Source organism: Pipistrellus kuhlii, unplaced genomic scaffold, assembly GCF_014108245.1.
Source record: "Pipistrellus kuhlii isolate mPipKuh1 unplaced genomic scaffold, mPipKuh1.p scaffold_m20_p_36, whole genome shotgun sequence".
Lineage (NCBI taxonomy): Eukaryota > Metazoa > Chordata > Mammalia > Chiroptera > Vespertilionidae > Pipistrellus > Pipistrellus kuhlii.
In genome coordinates, this window is record NW_023425536.1 from 3,885,770 (window position 1) to 3,908,130 (window position 22,361).

The 22,361-nt window shown below is 40.5% G+C and overlaps 1 protein-coding gene across 14 annotated transcripts in view; it reads left to right on the plus strand.

Annotated features, from left to right (window-relative positions):
* CDC14B (cell division cycle 14B) overlaps positions 1-22,361 on the plus strand; it is a 75,935-nt gene that overhangs the window by 29,830 nt on the left and 23,744 nt on the right. For all 14 annotated transcript variants that reach the window (XM_036461322.2, XM_036461323.2, XM_036461325.2 and 11 more), the window contains 4 exons: positions 1,154-1,246; positions 16,000-16,076; positions 18,629-18,695; positions 21,629-21,691. In XM_036461322.2, coding sequence (XP_036317215.1) covers positions 1,154-1,246; positions 16,000-16,076; positions 18,629-18,695; positions 21,629-21,691 — 300 coding nt within the window. The remainder of the gene's footprint in view (positions 1-1,153; positions 1,247-15,999; positions 16,077-18,628; positions 18,696-21,628; positions 21,692-22,361) is intronic.

Consider the following 22,361-nt stretch of genomic DNA (forward strand, 5'->3'; position numbering starts at 1 on the left):
TGTGTTCCTTTGGTCTAATTTTGAAAGAATTTTTTTTTCCACACTCAGCCATCTATGAACTTGTATCCTTTGGGTCAACTAAGAATGTATTGGTTCCCCATCTCCCCTCTTTTTAACGTTTTATCATTCGCTAGCACAACTTGCAGTCTCGAGCATCCAAACTGGTCAAAACATTACTGCCTATTCAATTAGTAGTGATAAAACTGTGTCGAGAGATTGAATGAAGAGACCCTTGTGCTTGTGTTGCTCTATGGCTGGTTGGATTTGTTTCAGTTTTTAAAATCAACCTGGCTCTCTCACTCCATGTAATCAACTAAAGGAACATGTGCTCGCATCCATCACTGACTCACCGAGGCCTTGGACGTGAGCTCATTGAAGTGAATGTGTCCTAGCCTCTCCCTCACCGAATCCATGCCCACCCAGAATCCATACCCACCCACGTTATTGAAGTTAAGGTGCGAAAGTGCTAACTCAGCATGTGTTCCTCTGGGTTTTAACTTTGATACCCTTTTCATCTTTAACTTTTTATCGAAGTGCAGTGTATGTACAGAAATATGTACAGATCATGAGGGTACAGTTCAATCAGTTGTCACAAACTGAATATACATGGGCTGTCCTCTTATTTCTTATTCATCAGGTAAGGGATAGGGCACTAGCAGCACCACTCAGGAGCCCACTTACGCTCTCTGGGTATCTCTGCGCCTCTCACCTGACCCTCCTCCCTACCCCCCCATTCACTATGCTGATGTCTAACACAAAGAATTACTTTTGCCCGGTTTTATATACCCTTTTATTGTAATTTAAATGTCTTGGGAATAGGTTTTGTTTTTGTGTGTGTGTTTTTTGTTTGTTTGTTTGTTTGTTTTTTAAGTCAAACAGTTGACCTCGTCCTCCCCCTCGCTTCTTATTTATTCTGTCAGAGGTAGTCTGTACTTTCTATCTTTTCCTGTCTCCTTCCCTTTTCTTTAATTATACGTTTCTTCTGACCCAATAATGGGAAGGTACACGGTACTTTGGGACATCAAAATTAGTATTTTTAAAGATCTTGCTAATATGAATGCTGAGATTTGGAATTTATCTTCATCACAAAATAAAGTTTTAGAAAACCTGAAATTATGAAACAATACACTAACAGTTGTGTATCTTTATGCAGTCCATCCCAATGTTAAGGAAGAAAATTGTTCATTTTACTGGCCCTGATCAGAGAAAACAAGCAAATGCTGCTTTCCTTATTGGATGCTACATGGTAAGTGTCTACCTCCTTTCCTCCTGTGTCAGTGAAAATGCATACAGCAGTGGTGCCTCACGTTTGCTGTTGGAAGTGCGAAATTATTTTTCTAAGATATTTTGATTTTCCCCCCAGAGAAATATGTTTTGATTTTTTTTAAAAATATATTTTATTGATTTTTATACAGAGAGGAAGGGAGAGAGATAGAGAGTTAGAAACATCGACCAGCTGCCTCTTGCACACCCCCCACTGGGGATATGCCCGCAACCAAGGTACATGCCCTTGACCGGAATCGAACCCGGGACCCTTCAGTCCCCAAGCTGACGTTCTATCCATTGAGCCAAACCGGTCCCAGCTGTTTTGATTTTTAAAATTGATCAGTTGAGGAGGCTGTCCACATGCAGGGACAGGGGCGTGGGGAAGACTCTGTCCTTTATGCTCATTTTGCTGTGCGTCTAAAGCCGCTTTTAAAAAGTCTGTTTAAAAAATTGACCAGCTATTATGAAAACCTTTATCTGTTATGGCGCTTAAGGTTAGAAAATAATGTCCTCCAGCTCAGCCAGTGTGGCTCACCAGTTGAGTGTTGACCTATGAACCAAGAGGTCACGGTCCGATTCCTGGTCAGGTTGTGGGCTCAATCTCCGTGTGTGGCATGCAGGAGGCAGCCAGTCAATGATTCTTTCTCATCATTGGTGTTTCTATCTCTCTTTCCCTCTCCCTTTCTGAAATCAATAAAAAAATTTTTTTTAAAAAATCAAAATACACCAAATGATGTAAGAGTGCTTTATAGTTTGAATACAAGTTTTTTCTTACTAAGGTGTGATTCTAAGATTATCTTCATCCTCATCAGAAGGTCTAGCAGGAGGACGTGGTGTGTCAGTGCTGTAGGAAATGGGTAACATACCCCCTAGCTTACACATGGCATTGAGTGGTTATCTATTGGGCCAGTGGAAGTGTGTATATTTACACAGGAATTATGAATTTCATTGGTTTGTAAATATCATGGGAGATATTTGTGGGCTTGTTTTTTTTTTTGAGTCAGTTTTTCTGGGTATCTCTGCGCCTCTCACCTGACCCTCTCCCCCTACCCCCCCATTCACTATGCTGATGTCTAACACAAAGAATTACTTTTGCCCGGTTTTATATACCCTTTTATTGTAATTTAAATGTCTTGGGAATAGGTTTTGTTTTTGTGTAAATAAACAAATAAACAAAAAACACACACACAAAAACAAAACCTATTCCCAAGACATTTAAATTTTTAAGTCAAACAGAAATACCCAGAGAGCGTGGAAGAGAAAAAGCTCCTCCATTCAAGGGCACGGATGCTTTTGCCACCTACACCCACCCAAGTTGTAGTAATGCCTACCCTTCATTTAAAAAAACAAAGGGATTGCTTTTGTTCCTGAGATCCTTCTTTCTTCCCTCAGCTTGTTATTTGATTCTGTCATGCTGCCTCCCTGTTAAAATACATATCTTTTCTTATGTATAACTTTATAATTGGGGATTTACATTGATTAGACCAAAAGTTGGTGGTACTAGTTAAAATTTCACTTCAAAATTGAATAGTTTCTTTTTCTATGTCGAAACTAATTCACAACAATGATGAAGGCCTTTTGTGGGTTGTTTTCCTATTTGTGCCCACAAAAGTGGTTGAGAAATAATTCTGAGATAACTAAGTTCTATAATCTTTGCATTTGTGAAACACAGGTTGTAGAATGTGCCTAGCAGAATTTGATTTCTTAAGCTCACCCAGATGTGATGTTGTGTGTTTGTTTTTCCATCTTTTGGCTGTTGTGCTTGGCTGTAAAAACTGTTAGGGGGAAAGAGCCTACTCAAGGTCTCAAGAAAAAGAGAGGATGGAAAGGTAGTTGTTTAACGAGGGCATTTGCTCTCATTACTTGGCGAGTCACTGGGGAGAAACCCCAGGGTTGGAGTAAATTATGACAGCTTTACAGAAAAGGGGAGACAGCCAGAGTTCTTGGGGTTTATAAGAGATTACAGGGAACCCTGGAGGAGTGGTCCCTTCTTACAGAGCCCAGGAGAAAACAAACGCTGGCCGAAGCTGGCGGCAGGGGCGGCAGGGAGCGTGCTCCGGAGCAGAACTGCAGAGCTCCGCCTGTGGCAGTTTGTCTCATGTTCGATGGCATGTCCGCAAGATGGGGGTTGCTGGGGAATCAGACCTGGTGATCTCAGCGTGAAGAAGCCCTGAGAGGGTAGCTGTGGGCATGGTGAGAACCAAGGGTTGTCAGAAAAGCGAAATCAAAACACTTGATCATTTTATAAATAAGATATATCTCTTTTTAAATGTTGTTTTTACTGCTGATTAAAAACAGTAACTCCTTGGAATATTCATTGAAAATTTGTTGGCATATTTGTTTGTAGTTTGGTGTTGGCCTTTTGACTCCATATAGGTTTGTATTTTGATATTGTTAAATATAAATCCAGCCCAGTAACGTTCAATATCGAATTGTTGTTATTAACAATGCATGCAGCAGGCAGCATTCCATCTGGTAAATGGAAAGGTGCCCCAGGAGCTGTAAACAAGGAGGAGGAGGGTCCGGCAGTGGATTATTTTAGGCAAGGTCTTTTGAGGCAGATTACTTCATTAGTGCTGACCTGGAAATTCCAGACGGATTGGTTTAGAATTCCATTCCTGGGATGGCTGAAACTGCAGTTACGATAGGTATGAAGTCTTAGTTCGGCTTAGCAACTCTGACTCCATTTTGGGCCTGTTGTTTCTTTTTCATAGCAGGCGAAGTTAATTTGGGGGAGGACTTAATATATTTTTGGTTTACCAATCTTTTCAGGACTTTATGCTCCCAGGTTAGCACTGATTTGATTGGTTAGGAAAGTGCCAGGTAAGCCATTTGGGCACCCACTTAATTTCATTCCTGGGCTCAGCTGGAAACCAGCTTGGCAGGAGGATTACAACTCTTGGCTGTAGCAGGAGTTATTGCAGCCATGAAGGGCTGGCAGACGTGGGAGCATGGAACTGTAATGATGCTAGGTGGGGAAACAGGAGGAAGGTATTAGGAAAAGGAAATAGTAGCAAAGAAGTGTCCAGATATAATGTGAATACCTCACAAGATTGACATCAGGGTAAGTAAATGAAGGCTTTGATCTGGGTGAATCCACCACTAGAAATTTGTAGTAAGATGATGAGAATTCTCCTAAAAATTGATCTTCAGCCTTGACAACTTTTTCAGGAGTTGCTGAGGGATTTTGGAATCAGTAAGGCTTTTTAGTGATTGCCTGGGGAGATGGGGGGTGGGGGAGTGGATAATGTTAAAAGAGGCAAAAAATCTGGAGAAGAACTGTTGAGAAGTCAGTTCCAAGTGGACTGACTGATTCTGCCCTTTTACACTCTGGGCCTCCCAAAGGAATGATGCTCCCTTCATCCTCCTGATCCGAAAGGCGCTAATGGGTTGTGGAGGGGGCATGAGAATGAAGCATCAACACTTCTATCTATTTTATCCTTAAGCACAAGAGATTGGGCTTTAGTGCAAACACTTAAACTACATTGACATGCCATGCTCGCCGGGACTTTTGCCACATGGCCAGACGCCATCAGTGGTTTAAGAAGTGAGAGGAGCAGCCTGGCTGTTCATTTGTCTTCTGTATATTTTCAGGTGCCACACTTTATGTGGCCTTGTGAATGGATTTATCAACTACCCAAATAGTAGAATCTTTGGTAACAAATTAACGCGAATCTAAAAATCTTTTGAGCCGAAACCGGTTTGGCTCTAGGGTAGAGTGTCGGTCTGCGGACTGAAAGGTCCCAGGTTCGATTCCGGTCAAGGGCATGTACCTTGGTTGCGGGCACATCCCCAGTAGAGGGTGTGCAAGGGGCAGCTGGCAATGTTTCTCTCTCATGGACGTTTCTAGCTCTCTATCCCTCTCTCTTCCTCTCTGTAAAAAATCAATAAAATATATTTTTAAAAAATAAAATAATAAAAATCTTTTGAATCACTCTGTAAAAGAGCTGAAGAGCATAACAGATAAGTGAAATTTTCTTTTACAAAAAGATGAATGAACCATATCATTTTACAAAATAGAAAGTTTGTGATAAGACTATTGTGATAAGTCAGTGGCTGCTAACTGAGCTAGATGTTGGGGTGGTGGTACTTAACCTATCTTTTCAGATACGAAATTTTCAGTAGAAAAGTAAATTTTTTTCATAACAAATTCATGATTAAGAAAATATTTCACAAATAAAAGTTTGAAACTTTATATTTTTGTTGTAAAAAAAAAGAAATTATGTCATATACAAAACCTATTTGTGTACGCTTGAGAAATTTGGGGCATTTTACTTGTTCCCAACGCTCAGGAAGCATTTTAATCCTTCTGTTGTAAAATTCTTGTGATTTTGATGCAAAAAATTCGGTCAATGCATTTTTGAGGCATTCTTCATTATTAAATTTTTTTCCAAGAAGAAAGTTTTGCAAAGAACGAAATAAATGGTAATCGGAAGGGGCAATATCAGGAGAATATGCAGGTTGAGGGAGAACTTCCCATTTCAACTGGCGCAGTTTTTCAGCAGTAATTCTTGCAGTATGCGGTGGTGCGTTATCGTGGTGAAGAATTACGCCCTTCCGATTAATCAGCGCAGGTTCTTTTTCTCTTAAAGCTTGGGCTAACCTTTCCAATTGGGCACTATACACTGCACTTGTAATGGTTTGGGTACATGGTAAAAGTTCATAATGAAGAATTCCTTTAAAATTCCACCAAACACACAACATCACTTTTTTCGCATGCAAGTCAGGTTTTGGCGTGGGCTGCGGAGCCTCATTTTTGTCCAACCATTGAGGCCGCCTTTTCAAATTAACATACAGCACCCATTCTTCATTTCCGGTAACAATTTGCTCTAAAAACGGCAAACGGTTTTGACGAGAGAGGAGCGAACTGCAAATTGTGACTCTTTGATTATGGTTGTTGTCGGTCAACTCATGAGGAACCCATTTTCCAAACTTTTGGACTTTGCCAAGTGCACGCAATTGATTGGAAATTGTTTTTTGTGAACAATTTAAAGTTGTTGCAAGCTCTTGTTGGGTAATTTGAGGATTTTGCACCAAAAGAGCTTGAAGAGCTTCTTGATCAAAATTGGACACATGGCCTCGACCACTCTTGTCATCTAACGAAAAATTTCCCTCGTGAAATTTCTCAAACCAACGCTGGCATTTTCTGGCGCTAATGCATCTTGACCAAGAGCACTACAGATGTTTTTTGCAGCCTCACTTGCTTTTCTTCCTAATTGGAACTCGTAAAGCATGCAGTGCCAAATATGCTCTTCATCCGCCATCTTCTTAGCCCTAGTTTTGCAACAAAAACCAAACCAAACACAAACTTTTTCAAGCAAAACTTGTTAATTGCACTTCACACGTTCTGTAGATACCACGTGTTTGAAGGTTATGTCAATATAAGTCAACGCCAAGCAAGATTTTAAACGAATGTTAGAAACGACATTAATTATTACTAGACCCAATACTTGCCTGAATCAGTGATTTTATTAGGGTTTCAGGATAACATTTTTTTAAATTATTGTATTTATCCTTCATTTATTAGCTGGTTATCTCTTTCTTTTTTTAATCCTCTCCCAAGGATTGATTTTTTTAAATTTATTTTTATTTTTTTAGAGATACAGGAAGGGGCATGGAGAGAGAGAGAGAGAAATGTCAATCTGTAGCCTCCTGTATTCGCCCTAACTGGGGATCTAACCCGAAACAGGTGTATCCTCTGAACAGGAATCAAACTACAGCCTTTTGATGTACTGGACGACGCTCCTGCCAGGGCAGGGCTTTCTTTTATGGGAACTTAGCTTTCCCTCATCCAGTTAGGGCTCTTTGGTTACCCTGCAACCAAAGTTTCTACTGAAAAGACAGAATGAGTGGTAATTTTCCTTTAATTACCAGTTTTCAAAGTAAAGTGCTGTATTAATAACCATAAAACAAAATTTTACATCTTGCTTTATTTTTTTTTTCAGGCATATGGTATTTTTTTTATTATTATGTTTTTATTTCAGAGAGAGAGAGAGAGAGAGAGAGAGAGAGAGAAAGGGAAACATTGACCGGCTGCCTCCTGCATGCCCCCTGTTATAGATCGAGCCCACCTCCTAGGCATGTGTCCTGCCTGGGAATTGGGACGACACTACACTGATCTGCACCACTAGGCTACAACCTGCTTTGAAATCATCTAAACACAGTATTAGTGGGTTTTGATCTCATTTGGTAAACATTTTTAAAATGTGCAAGCACTTTTCCCATTAGTTTTTAAGAACATCTGTGAGCACTTGGGAAGTTGGAAATTCACTAACCAAGTCACATCATTTGTGAGTGGGATTAGAAAATGAGTGTAATCATTCCTGCATTTTTATTTATATATCATTTATGGTCAACTATCTTTTTTTACTTATTGCACACATTAAACTCAAGAATTGAAATAGCTGAACTTATAATTACAACGAGGCTTTAAATAAAAATTGTTTTAAATGAAGCATATCAATCACATTAACTGTTACATTTATTAATATTTAGGGAACAAAAGAGGTTCTTTTTTTTCTGGTTAATCCTCACCTGAGGATATTTTTCTATTGATTCCCTCTTCTGACCTGATACTCCTACTGGCCCCTGCTCCCTCCCCACCATCTGGCCTGGTCACTCCCAACTGCCCCCCCTACTGGCCTGGTAACCTCTCACTGCCCCCTTCAACACCCCTGCCAGTCTGGTCACCCCAGGCAGCCTTCTTGTTCAGTCATTTGGTCGTCCCTCATTAACCCTCCTGTTGGCCTCGTTATAGGCAGCCATCTTGTGAGGGTATGAAGGTCAATTTGCATATTACCTCTTTCTTATATAGGATTCCTCACCCAAGGATAGGCTTAGAGCGAGGAAGGAGGGAGAGGAAGAAAAAGAAACAGAGACATTTATGTGAGAGAGGAACATTGATTGATTTCCTTCCATTGGTGTCTCAATCAGGGTTTTAACCTGAAATTCAGGCATGTGCCCTGTCCAGGAATGGAACCGGCAAATTTGGTGCACAGGACATTGCTCAGCCAACTAAGTCACTTTAGCTGGCCCTAATTTTATTTTAGGCAAAGTATCTTGTGCAAATTAAGCATTTAATAAATACCATTTTCTTTTTATTTGTTCTATCTACCATTACTATAACTTAAATCATATTTCTGTAAAAAAAAAAGTTAATATTTTATGTTACTGGTTGTCAACTTTGGTTCCATCTTACTGTCCCAACATTTGTATTTTCCTGCAGATAATAAGTATTTAGTTCTTCCATAGGTTAAATGTACTTTTGATGGCTTGCCTGGAAATTAACCATCACTTCTAACATTTTCTGTGGTTAAAGCATTCTGAGTTTAAAAGACACAGCAAAATGTTGTTTTCAAATTTGCTTTTATCTAATGGTTCCTAGGTTACCTTAGTAAAGTGTTTATATTATTATTATTAAATATGTTTTTAGAGAAAGAGGAAGCAAAAGGGAGAGAGAGAGAAACATTGATCAGCTACCTTCTATATGCGCCCCAACCAGGAACTGAACCCGAAATAAACCTTTTGGTGTATAAGACTCCGTTCCAACCAATTGAACCACTTGGCCAGGGTCTTATATCTAATGATGATGATCTTTTGAACCTGTGGCCCACTTTTTCATAATGATTTAATTACTTTGGACCTGGATTAGTCAGTGCTGGTTAAGGTTGCTGGTGGATACAGGGATCACTTGAGTTAAACGGGAACAGAAGAGAGAGGATCTATTGTAGAAACAGTGGGTAAGAATACAGTTTACAAACAGCAGTCAAGTCTGGGCAGCAGAGACTGGAGGACAGAACCAGGTGGACAGCCAGAGTCTTTGTAAACACCCTTCCCAGGCAAAACCTGAGTGTCTGTGAACTGTTGGGTTGAACAGCAACCCAACTGGGCAGCTGTAAAAGAACCAGGAGCCAGGGAGTCTGAGATGAGGTGCCTTGGAGCCCCAGAGAGGGGGCAGCATCCCTCGGGCTCTGCCTGAGCAAAGGCCCTGTGGTGGAGGCAGCTAGGTTCAGTTGTCATATTATCACACCTTCCCCACCACCCTAATGAGCCTGCCTGCCATTTCAGCTGCATGCGCACTTGCTGGTGGTATTAACCTCGGGGAAGTGAGGAGAAATGGCCCTCTGACCATATGTGGTATTTGGTTGCAGATCTGTTAAGCTCTGGAGTTTGGATGCCATTTCTGTTTCTGTACTTGTTTGAGATAGCATGGTTTCTTGTCTATAAATAAGGCCTGCTAAGTAGGCCCTCTTCCATCAATAACAAGTGGTGTGATCTTGAGTGAGCAGTCAACACCAAGGCCGGAAAGTAGTAGCCTGCCAGCTTTATGTAACTCGGAGTATTTCTAAATAGTAGTTTGGTTTTTCCAATGTTTAAAGATTAGGAGATTTCTTTCTTTTTTTTTTTTAATTAAGATTTTTTTTTGTCTTAAAAAATTGTCTCCACCAAAAAGATAGTGTATCCATGTGTACTTTACCTCCAGGCAGTTCCCTCCCTCATATCTGTGAGCTGCCTGGCCTTGGGAGATAAGTGTTTGCCACTCCAGGCATCCAATTTCCCTTTATCTAAATTGAGACTCTATATATGTGTGTGTGTGTGTGTGTGTGTGTGTGTGTGTGTGTGTGTGCGCGCGCGCGCGCGCGCGCGCGCGAGGCACGACATTCATTCATTGGGCAGGGGTCTTTCAATTAGGCCTGAAAGACATTTTGAAGCTTAATCTATGTTAATGAAACATTACAAATCATATCTGACTCAAGAATAACACAGTTACTGCAGTCCAGGACCCCTCAGGGGATGTCCAACTGCCACAGAGGCGGGAGAAGTTCCTGCCACCGCCACTGCGCTCACCAGTTGTGAGCCCAGCTTCTGGCTGAGCAGCTCTCCTCCTGTGTTCAGCGTCTGCCCTCTGGTGGTCAGTGTGCAGCATAGCAACCAGTCGTTCTGCCATTCTGTCTATTTGCATATTAGCCTTTTATTCTGTAGGATAGCATTTTGAAAAACTAGAACTGTTGAAAAATAAGACCATCTGACTTTTTCTAAAAAATTAATTTAGGATTTTTTCCTTACTAGTAGTTGTGCAGAAACCGTGAAAGTGATTTTATTTTATTTACTTATTTTGTCATATAAAGCTGTTTATTATATATCTTCCTTCACTGCTCACCATTTTATGCAATAGTTGGATCTTTAAGCTTATTTCCAACTTAAGAATAGAAAAAAGAAGGCTGTGTCTAAATAATTGTGTTTAGTTTTTAATCGTGTTTTTATTACTTGAGATTGTCATTTTGTGATCCTTTTGTTTCAGCCACTGCTAATTGGGCCCCTCCCAGGTTGTGAGACATAGATAAGTAACCGAGGGTCAGAAATTTCACAGGGGTGGGGCAGGCAGACAGTAATTTGAAAGTGGGGGTGGTGGGAGTCCTAGAAATGGGTACAGTATTGTTCAGCAAAAAAGAATCTTGTACTGTGACTGAAAAGCACTACTGATTTCTTAAGTATTCTCTAGCCCAGTATTTCATTCTTGTGAGATTGCTTTTTGCTCCATAAGACAGATTTTTCCTTTTTTTCAAATGTTTAAGTTGATTTGAGAGAGACTGAGAGAGAAATGTTGATTGGTCACTTCCCATATGCGCCCCAACTGAACCACACCAGCGAAAACTGGAGAGATTTATTGAGAAAGAGAGATACAGACAGACACCCAAGCAACAATACACTCCTTATCGATGCTTTCTATGCCATGTGGGCTTTCTGACTTTAACATATCTGCACTTGTCTCATATTTTTATTTATTTACCCACTTTTAATAAACTGAAATGATTACTTCTGTATTATTTGCTGTGCTACTGTATTACCTGTTGCTGCATTACAAATTATCCCATGACCTAATGACTGAAATAGTAACTAACATTCTCTGAAACAGTTTCTGTGGGGGAGGTATCCAGAAGGAGCCAGCGGTAGACCTTTTTCTGGATCCCCCTGGGCTGCAGTCATCTGAAGGCTTGATGGGCTGAAGGGCTCACTGCTAGGATGGCCTATTCACATGCCTGCAAGTTATTGATGGTAGTTGGAGGAGACCATCAGGTCCTTGTCACGTGATCTGCCCAAGTGCCCTCACAGAATGATAGGTTGCTTTACCTGGGGCTAGAGTGAGGGGTCCACAAGGAAGCAAGGCAGAAGCCACAGTGCCTTTTATGACCTAGCCTCCAGAGTTCACTTTGCTGTTATTACAGCATCATTGTGGGACCCAAGAGGGTGGAAATGCCAGGAGGTGGGCATTACAAGGCCTGTCTTGGAAGCTGGCTGCACAGCTATCTAATGTCCCTGTTGTTCATCATTGATTGCTTCCTGTTTTTGGACAGCAGTGTGGAATGAGAGTGGCCATTCTATTATATATACATAGCTTCTCTTGAAAATAGACCAAAAGAATTTGAGACGCCAGTTAGCTTCCAAATTGTCAGGAACACTGTGATGTTTCATAGAATTGCATTGATTTCGAGTTTATTGATTTGAGAATTTGTGTTAATAGAGGAACCATTTATAGGATTTTTCTTAAGTAACAAATTTAGAATAGTTTCCTTTTGGGGAGGCCTCACTAGAAAACAAGGTGAATGGGTGATTTTAAATGATTGTTTTAAAATGTGATTTAAAATGATTGTTATCAAATATTTCTTTGATTGTTGTATCTTAGTTCTTTGGGGCTGCTAGGTGATTTAAAGTGATTGTTATCAAATATTTCTTTGATTGTTGTAAGGTGATTTAAAATGATTGTTATCAAATATTTCTTTGATTGTTGTAAGGTGATTTAAAATGATTGTTATCAAATATTTCTTTTGATTGTTCTATCTTAGTTCTTTGGGGCTGCTATTAACAAAATCCCAGACTGGGACACTTAGAAACAACAGGAATGTACTCCCCTCTCTGGAGGCTGGGAGTCAGCGCAGAGGGACGTGTGCTCTGCTGAGGGCGCTCGCCTATGGGAGCCTCTTTTGTAAGCACCAGTTCCATCTGTGAGGGCTGCACACTTAATGGCTAAGTACCTCCCAAAGCCCTCTGTACTGATACTCAGAATTTCATCATATGATTGGCAGGGGCACAGAACATTCTTACCATAGCATTTTTCAAGTAGACTATTCATATACAGGCATGCCTCAGATAAAGTTTGTTTGTTTTTTTCCTTATCTTTCTTATTCTTATTCATTTTCCTTTGGTTATATTTGTCCCAACTGGATTTAAAAGCTGCATTTTTTTTTTTTTAAGTTCGTCACTAGGAATTAGGTTTTGTTTCCTCATAGGAAAAATTGTTATATTTTTGTCTTTTTTGAGTTGAACTTGTGTTTCAAGGCTAATCCACAATTATTTAATGTATTAGAGACTATTTTTGTTTTGGAAGTTAGAAGGAAATAATGCCATTGCAGTGTTAGTAAAGAGCGAAACCAAAAAAGTGCATTCTTGAGCAGGAGGAATTATCATTAATCTGGTGCTTAAGGAAAACTTTCTGTAATTTGAGAGGTCTTATTAGAAAACCAGAAAGAGGTCTTTGGATTTCATTGAACTAATTTACTTAAATTATGTATATGTACCAGTACACACACACACACACACACACACACACACACACACACCTGAATCAAATCCTATTCTCACCTTCCTTGGCCTCAAGGTATCCTTTTATTTGTTTTGTTGTGTGTTTTTTGTTTGTTTGTTTGTTTAAGGCTGGTTTATTTGGAAGGAGTCTGCTAGGAAGTCCAAGTAGAATGAAGAAAAGACTGATGTTATCTAGTAAGTCTTAGAAGAAAAAGGAAGCATGTTGGAGACTAAAAGAAAATGAGATCAGAGAAGAGGCTGGACGAAAATTTTTTTATTAAAAGATTTGTGTCCAGCTGTCATGGCTCAGTGGATGAATGTCAACCTATGAATCATGAGGTCATGGTTTGATTCCTGGTCAGGGCACATGCCTGTGTTGCGGGTTTAATCCCCAATGTAGGGTGTGCAAGAGGCAGCTGATGAATGATTCTCTCTCGTCATTGATGTTTCTCTCTTTCCCTCTTCCTTCTCTGAAATCAGTAAAAATATATTTTAAGGAATAATTGTTATACTGTTTTTCTAAATAGTAATAAATTAGAAAATTAGTTGATAGGTTGATACTTAAAAGATGTAAGTGTGGAGTAATATGTAAACAAATATAATATGTTGAATGAGATTAGATCTTGTGGTTAATGCATGATAAATTATAATCTTGTATGAGTCAGTAATAGTATACTTGAAAATTTATTTGATACTAGATAACAAAGCAGTTCTTGGAATTAAGTTATTCATAATATCTCCTGTGGGTGTTTCGTACACTGCTGTAGATAAATGTTAGAAATTCTGTATAGTTAATTATAGTTTTGTATTCTTTTTAGAGTAAATGGGATAAAATAAATCATATTGAGAAACAGGCTATTTATTGGGGAAATTTTCTATTTATGAGTCTTAAAACTGAAAATAGATAAAATATTATCTGGAAGCTGAGGGGACATGTCCTCTCAGTTTCAAAGATCCTTGCTGGATCTTGGATTTTTATAATTTCTCTTAGTCCAATGATATATTTATATCAGATTTTATCAATTATTTTAAAATTTCCTTTATATTGATTTAAGTTTGGTGAATCAGAGTCCATGTACGTATAGTGGACTAACCAAGAGTTACAATGAAACAGAAGCTATGGATCCACACTTCAGAATGCTCACCATTTACTGTGGAACAACTCATTTATACATGTAAGAGAGAAATATGCTAATTAACCGGGACACTGTAACAGGCCGACCAGACAGGAGGAGGTTTCAAATGCAGGGTCAGGTGTGGGGCGGCAGTGGCTGTGGTTGCTTCATGGGCCAGAGAGGGAGGCAGGGCTGGACTGGCAGCAGCCTCAGCTACTGTGGAGCCTGGGGAGGAAGGAAGGGCCGGACTGAAGACTGTGGGCGGTGCCACACTATTTTGAATCTTGTGCTGGGCTCCTAGTGTATAATGATGGAGATAAAACTTTTGTAACTTTTTCAGTGACTTCTTTTTGCTACAAAGAATTTAAAGTGTTTTGTGTAAAGCTAAGCAGTGTTTCCCAAAGTGTGGTACGTGTACCCCCAGGGGTACGGGAAGAGTTTGGTGGGGGTACGCGTTGCACGGGAGTTTGGTGAGAATATGTACTGCACCATGCTTAGCTGCATGTTCTCATAAGTACGAGGGGTACTCAGCGTTACGAAAATTATAGAAGGGGTAAACATATGTCAAAAGTTTGGGAAACATTGAGCTACAGTAAACTTTAGAATGGAATCTGATATCGATGATAAATGTGCAAATCTAATGCTTACAGCCTCCTCCCGCCCTCCATTCAGGAATTGAAAATGCACTGCCCTGCAGGAAGGTTATAAGTGGAGAAGGACTTGTGTCTTCAGCCCCGTTGATTGGAGCATGGTCCCATGCGCCGAAGGGCTGTGGGTTTGATTCCTGTTGGGGTACATGCTCAGATTTCGGGGTGCATGCAGGAGGCAGATCTATGTTTCTCTCTCTCCCTCTCTAGAATCAAGGAAAGAATATCATAGGGTGAGGATTTAAAAATAAAAATAAAAATAAACAATTGTCTTCAGATAGAATGAGGGTCAGGAAGTCCTAGCAAACTTAATGGAGGTGGGATTTTCCCCTTTTCTTCTTGACTTATTTAGAGGGATGCCAGTGAAATGTCTACTCGAAGTTTCTAGAGAGGAGGAAAGGAGAGTGATCTTGGTAAATACCTCTGCAACACTAGACATGAGAAGACGGTGGAATAACATCTATAAACTATTGAGGGGAAAGGCCCGCAGACCAAAAACTGCATAACACTGTATACATACTATTTTGAATCTTGTGCTGGGCTCCTAGTGTATAATAATGGAGATAAAAAATGCCAGGGCAGAAAACAAGACATTTTTGGAAAATGCAAGGAATATCAGCTATGGATCTCAAATGCTGAAGATTCTACTTGAAGTATTCTAGATGAAAGTTGAAGCAAAACGTTCTCCTGACGATAAAGGAAGCAGTTGCGATTTTACAGGAAATCTGTACAGTATGATGAGTGATCATCTACTGGGTGGCGTAAATCAAAATCTTTGTTCTACTTTTGTGCCCCTTTCCACCCATCCCAGACCCAGTCCGCCCCAACCCCATTCCCCACACACCTCTTTACTGTCACTTTGTGTATGTTTAGGAAGCATGCACTCTGACCTAGAATTTCTGTTTTTATTTATTTATTTAAATCACTGTAGGTCTGTGTTTGTTTTTAAATTTATTTTTACGGAGAGGGAAACATCACCCATGTGAGAGCGGAGCATCAGCTGGCTGCCTCCTGCATTCCCCCCTACTGGGGCTTCAGCCTGCTACAGGCATGTGTTCTGCCTGGGAATCGAACCGGCAACCTTTCAGCACTCAGGAGGATGCCCAGCCAGCGGAGCCACACCGGGCCGGGGCTAGGAAATCTGCTTTTCAATTGCTGTACTTCCTGCTGCAAACGGCTGTTTCTCGGAAACCTGTTGGTCACGGCTCTTATTGCAACAATAGCAACAAGCTGTGGCAGATTTAAACAAAAGAGGGACTCTGGCAGGGCTGGGTGGCCAGGGTCCCTGGGAAGGCCGGGGAACCCTGGCCAGAAATGGAATGGAGCGTGGCAGCGACAGCACTGCATCTTCATTTAGAAGTAAAATGCCCTTTTTTTCTTTTCCAATGTAGGTTATATATTTGGGGAAAACTCCAGAAGAAGCATATTCAATATTAATGTTCGGCAATACAACCTACATTCCTTTCAGGTAAATGTAAGATGATATGGTAGATTCATTTAATCAGGCGCCAGAAATACCTGGGTGCAGGGGTTTCAGAAAAAGCGGACCTGGTAAAGTCTGTCTAGGGCGAGGGCACTCAGCAGGTACGCGACTGGTATCTTGTTGTGGGGCTGCCCTGTGTATTGTAGGGTGTTCAGCAGCACCCTGGCTTCTGCCCACTAGATGCCAATGACACCTCTACCCCCACAACAGTTGTCAAAGCTAAAAAGTACACAGGCATTGCCCAATGTCCCTGACATGTGGTGCAGGTTGCTCTACTGAGTCCCACTCCCCTTGATGGAACCATCAGATGAGGGTCCTGACTTAGGGTTCTCAAAGCTACTTCTGAGGAGTTTGGTTCCTGAGAGATTAAGAAATAAATTTTCCCTCTAGTTAATTTCTGGGATAAAAACTAACCCTTTCTCCTAAGGACACAGCCAGCAGAGATCGTAGGTGAGGCTGCTAACATGACATCACTACTCGAAAAAGCAATGGCTGTGCCTCAGAGCCTAGATGAGCGATGTCTGAGTGAAGGGTGACGTCCTCACTCTCCTCTCCCACTCACTACGTGATTGTGCTGAAGATCTCTGGGGAAAAACTTTTTTCTTTAAATCAAATTAAGTTCTGAAAGTTTTTCTACCTGTTTACCAAAACATTTGACTTAACTATATAATCTAAATACTTATATGGTGCTGAATGTGTGAAGTAATTTTACTTATTGCCTGCTGTATGGATAATCTCAAATATCGCATTATTCTTCCACTCATAAATCCGTAGGTTTAGGATTGTTGCATAAACCTCAAATGCCCGATTTTGAAGGTGTGGTCTTCCTTTTAAAGTGGGAGGCTCTACTCGGTGAGCTTTGGGGGGTGTCTCCCTCATGTCAGGCAGCACCTCCTCCTTCAGTAACTTTGCAGGACCAGCCACAGACTTGCTCCTTGACATAGATCTGTGAGGACAGTCTGCAGTCTGTTACGACAGTGACCTGTTGCACTGCATGCTGTATGTTAGTGACTTAGTAAAGCAGAAGGATTACTCTGAACCCAGTGCCAACCCTTCTTCCTAGTGAACACATTACCTTGGAAGGGGTAGAAAGGGTTGATGTTATTTTTAAACTGGAAAGTGCTTCATTTTTCTTCTCCACCTAAAATGTAACAGCAACCGTGTACTTCCTTTAGGAAAAATGCTTGTATTTTTGGTCCCTGAGTGACAGGCACACCGATAAATAGTGATCATGGTGTTCTGTGGAGCGCTTCTTTATCCTAGCCTTTGAACATTATATAAATGGAGTCATACAGTGTGCATTTTGGAGAGCTGGGATCTAGCTTTTTAAACGCTACCTCTGAGATTTGTCCATATTGTGGTGGGTATCTGCAGCTCATTCTTTTTCTTTTTACTACTTTCGTAATAGAAAGTAATGGAATAGCATTCCATTCACTGACTTTGTCACAATTTTGATTTACATCTGATTTTCCAAATTTGTTAAGTGATCATAGTGCCAAGCCCCCTCTCAGCTAAGGCTTGTATCCAGACCCCTAACTGCCATGCTGCTGTTTTGAAGAAGCCTGATTGCTTGGGTGGGGGCAGAGGTGTTGATGAAACAGACAAGTGAACAAAGAAAGGTTCTTGTTGGCGATTCAGACAGTGCAACCTGTGAGGCAGAACAGTAGCCAACCTCAGGTGAAAGCTTGCTGGATCATCATTGTCTAAAGCAGGTTTGGCCCACGTTAGGTTCTCCAAAAATAGGCATTGAATGCAAAGACTGAATCAACATGCCTTTCCGGGATTGGATGTCAGTTTATTAAGAAGATAACATCCTGGCTGAGGAGGAGAATTGCTGAGGGTTGGTGCAGCTCTGGGCCGAGTTGACTGCAAACTGAAGTTAGCACTTCCCAAGAGCAGAGCAATTCTGCAAAGGGTAGTTGTTGCCCTAATGGGCTTTTAGTGGTACTGTGTTCTTTAAGGATCAGAAAGAAGTTACCCAGTTAAATAGTTAAAAAGTGTAAAATTGTAAAAGCATAATGAGAGGAGAAAAATATTTCAGATACTACCTTCATTTTCTTACTTGGATAGAGTTATATACAAGTACACTGTGCTTACACGCACACACACACAGATACATATATACAGAATAAAAAACCAGTCTTTCCTGGTAACAGGTTGGTACTGTATTTTGTGGTATGAAGAGAGAATTCAAATACCTTTCCCTTCGGGGGCAGGGGTCCATATTGTTGATGGGTAACTCTTGAAGCTCAACCATCAAAGCTCAGGCTGATCCAGAAAGATCTCTCACAATTTAGGAAGTGGTCGTTATTGATCCCTGTTTACTAAACAGTATCTACCGATGGAGGTAGAAACGGACAATAAACATTTATATCAGAGACTTTTATTTAAAAGCCAAACAACAAATATTCTCTTCCCCTTTCCCCGAGTCTTGCTTTGAGTGCATGTTTGGTTTTAAATTCTAGTCAGCTTCATGTTGAGTAATGTACTGCAGAAAATTAACTGAGCTGCGTATTTCAATGATCTTGGTATTTCAGAGATGCTGCCTATGGGAGCTGCAATTTCTTCATTACCCTTCTGGACTGTTTTCACGCGGTGAAGAAGGTAGGTGACTGTGGATACCCCCACCATTGTGCTGGAGAACGGAGCACCGCCCAGGCAAGACAGGTCTTCCCCCCAAAGGCCTCCACCCACTTCCCCACTAACATGAGAAGGGCCTCCACTGGGGAAGTTTGTTCTGAATCTGAGAGTGTCTCTGCATGAGTGGAGAAGCCACTTGAGCAACAGTGGCCAATCAGACAGTTAGGTAATTGAGTTCTAAATCCAGACTTTGAGTGTGTTGTGACTTCAGGGAAAAACAGAATGGCAATAGATTTACTGATTCCCAAGTTCTCTTGGATTATGTGTTTGTATAAGATACATAAATAGGATTCCCACCAATCCTATTTACCTGTTTATAACACAGCGGCATACACTTGGTTTTGAGTCTTCAAGCAGTCAATTTCCAATTCACAAGATCTGAGTAGCCAATAGTTTGTATACTAATGGCCCATTAGTTAACATATAAAACCAACTAGGTCATTACTAAAAAGCTACTTTAAAGTAGCGCCTGTGTTTCTCTGGCACCAGGGGATTCCCTGCATATTTCATTTCAAAAGAACAGGATCCCTTGGAGTTTGAGGCACAGCGGACCCCAGTGGTAAGCCTCACTCCCTTGGGTAGTACTCTTGGATGTCAGGACAGCACAAGCAACTAGAACTTTAAGTCAGTAGCCTATGGATCAGTAAGCTTTCAGTGACCTCTTGAGTGTTTATGGGACTTGTATTTTCAGAGGCAAAAGGAACCTAGCTTTACTTTCTTGTATGCTAAAACATGGTAGCTTTTGAGAATTTTGACAGAAATGTGGATTAAGATGAGAGGACTAATTAGTATATAAAATCAGAGGTTAATTAGTATACCTTTTAATTCTTTTGGGGTTGAGTCCAGCAACTCTGTGACAGGTGCAGGTGACTGAGGCAGCTCTCCCAGGCATGTTTCAGAAGGTGATGGGCTCTATCAGGCGAGGAGGCTTAGCAGGTCTACATGATCCCTCCTGACTGAGGTACAGCCCATCATGGACCCCAGGAAGCTGCTAATGTTGGCATGTGCACAGTCAGGACCCTGGGCCAACCTTTTCTCAGCTCCCACCACCTTTCAATAAAGAGCAAAACAACTTGGAAGACCTGGAAAATGGTCTGTAACAGTGTATAGCTGTCTGTTGTTAATTCTTGCCTTAGTTTTTTTAAATATGTTTTTATTGATTTTTAGAGAGAGGGGAAGGGAGAAGGATAGAGAGATAGAACTTTGATAAGAGAGAAATTTCATGGATCAGCTGCCTCCTGCATGCCCCCTACTGGGGATTGAACCCAAAACCTGGGAGTCCAATGGGTGACTTTGTTTCTGGGTCATTGTTCAACCATTGAGCCACACTGGCTGTGCTTAGTTTTTGTTTGTTTGCTTGTTTTTGTTTTTAACCAGATCTAATTAGCAACTATAAGTCAAAGATTGTACTTTTCACACTATTTAATTTTATTGAAGTCAACAGCTTCTGATTTTCAATTTAAGCATTTGTTTGTTAAGCATTGTTTAGAATATTGTGTGCCTGAAACATTTATAAATGCTATTAGTGCTACTTCTAATGGGATCTCCTTATGAAATTCAAAGAAGAATAGAAATTTCTTATAAACTGCATTTTATTGCATCATTCTGTTAGGAACATCTCTAGTCCAAATATCATGACACATATTGAGTATTTTGAATTCAAGGAAATAAAATTCATCATGGATTTGGTCTTGGAGCTAGCATTTAAATAACTACACTTCATAAAATGAGGCCTTTTTGCTTGGTATTGTAGCTTTTATATTTTTTCATTTATATTTCAGTACTTTAAATTTTGAAAACTGTAAAGTCACCCATGTTTTTTGCTGTTTTCCATTTTTTTAAATTACATTTATTGGGGTGACATTAGTTAACGAGATTACCTTGTTGATCAAGAATTCTAGCTTACATACTGTCTGCCTCAGAAAAGACTTCTCTGAGGCGGACAGCACAGCCTTGCCTCAGAGTATATAGATCCTTTGCTCATTTCACTTAGCATGCTCTGCCCACTGCAACCCAGAATGGAAAACTTACGTGTTTGTTTTTTATTGAAAGACATTTTGAATTTCAGTGTTTGATGTCTGGGCTACAGAGGAAATACTAATCTCTTCACCCAGTGGCCGGCACCCCGCGGCTCGTGAGCCGATGTTTGCCGCTCTGTTGGCGAATGAGTTTGCCGACCCCTGTGTAAGGCATTACCCTTACCCATAAGTTTTGACTTCAGGTTAAAGACATTAATACATTATTAAAATATTTTTTAGATGTTTTTCCCTAAGGCAGGGGTTGGCAAACTCATTAGTCAACAGACCGGCAAACCACGGCTTGCAAGCAGCATATAGCTCGAGAGTCGCAGTTTCCCGACCACTGTCTTAACCTAAGAGGAATTTGAAAGTGAAAATATTTTTGAAGTGTGTGGGATTAGTTTGTGATAAACTAACCTTTCTTTCCTCTATTATTGTTTGGGGGCCATTGAATTCGTGCATTATATTTGAAGCCTGAGTCATGTAGATCCAATAAGAGGGATTACTTTGAAGAATTAATTTTATCATTAAAGTAAATATTGATGTACTAGTAACTACCCTGTTTCCCCGAAAATAAGAGTGTCTTATAATAATTTTTTCTCCCAAAGTTGCGCTAGGTCTTATTTTCAGGGGATGTCTTATCTTTCCATGCACTAGGTCTTATTTTCAGAGGATGTCTTATTTTCGGGGAAACACGATAGTTAGAACTAGTTGGGAGCCTTTATAAGACATATTCCACCTCTTTAGAAAACTATTCAGTGGAACATAATCTGAATATGATAATGGTTTTTGGAGGGTGCCTCCTGATATTAGGAAATTGGATTGGAAATCATTTTTTATTTGAATCTTTGTTCTTAAAAGCTTTCCTTTGTATTTTAGGCAATGCAGTATGGCTTCTTTAATTTCAACTCATTCAAACTTGATGAATATGAACACTATGAAGTAAGTTTTCAAGTTCATTGATTTTAATTCTGTTACTCATGTTTTCCTTACCGAAGTATCACTGTTTTTAAAAACACTGAACAAGGGGGTGTGTGGAGAGTATGAAAGAGTCCCTCGTGATCCTCGTATACAGCCCAGTTCCTCGTGGGCGTCTGCCCTCGTTGCCTTCCTCCTTCCAGAGGGAAGGCCGTGCTGCACGCTGTTTCCTTAGGTTCTGTTTAAACATCTTTAGTAATGATGTCTTTCATCTGTGCCTAAATGAGACCATGTTTGTAAAACCCTTAGCACAGACTCTGATGGGATGAATAGATAGTGATGATGCATCTAACTAACCTCTGGAGAATATATTTTATCATTACCATTTTCATGAAGTCAGGACACTTCTGCTTGTGAATTTCACAAAGTAAACACTTATGGCTTAAATAAAAAAGGGAAGATTTATTGATTTTCATATGTAAAAAGTCCGGGAGCAAGTGTACCATCACGCATGACCAGATTCAAGTACTCACTTTCTCACCAGAAACTGTGCGGAAGGAGGTGCTGTGTCCCAGGCCAGCCCTTAGCAGTGGTAATGATAGTCACTAGCCACTGTGACTCTCCCGGTTGCCAAACTCACCCGAAAAGAGCATCCAGGCTCCAGCAGGAGATCCTCTCCCTGGCCTGGCTTAGA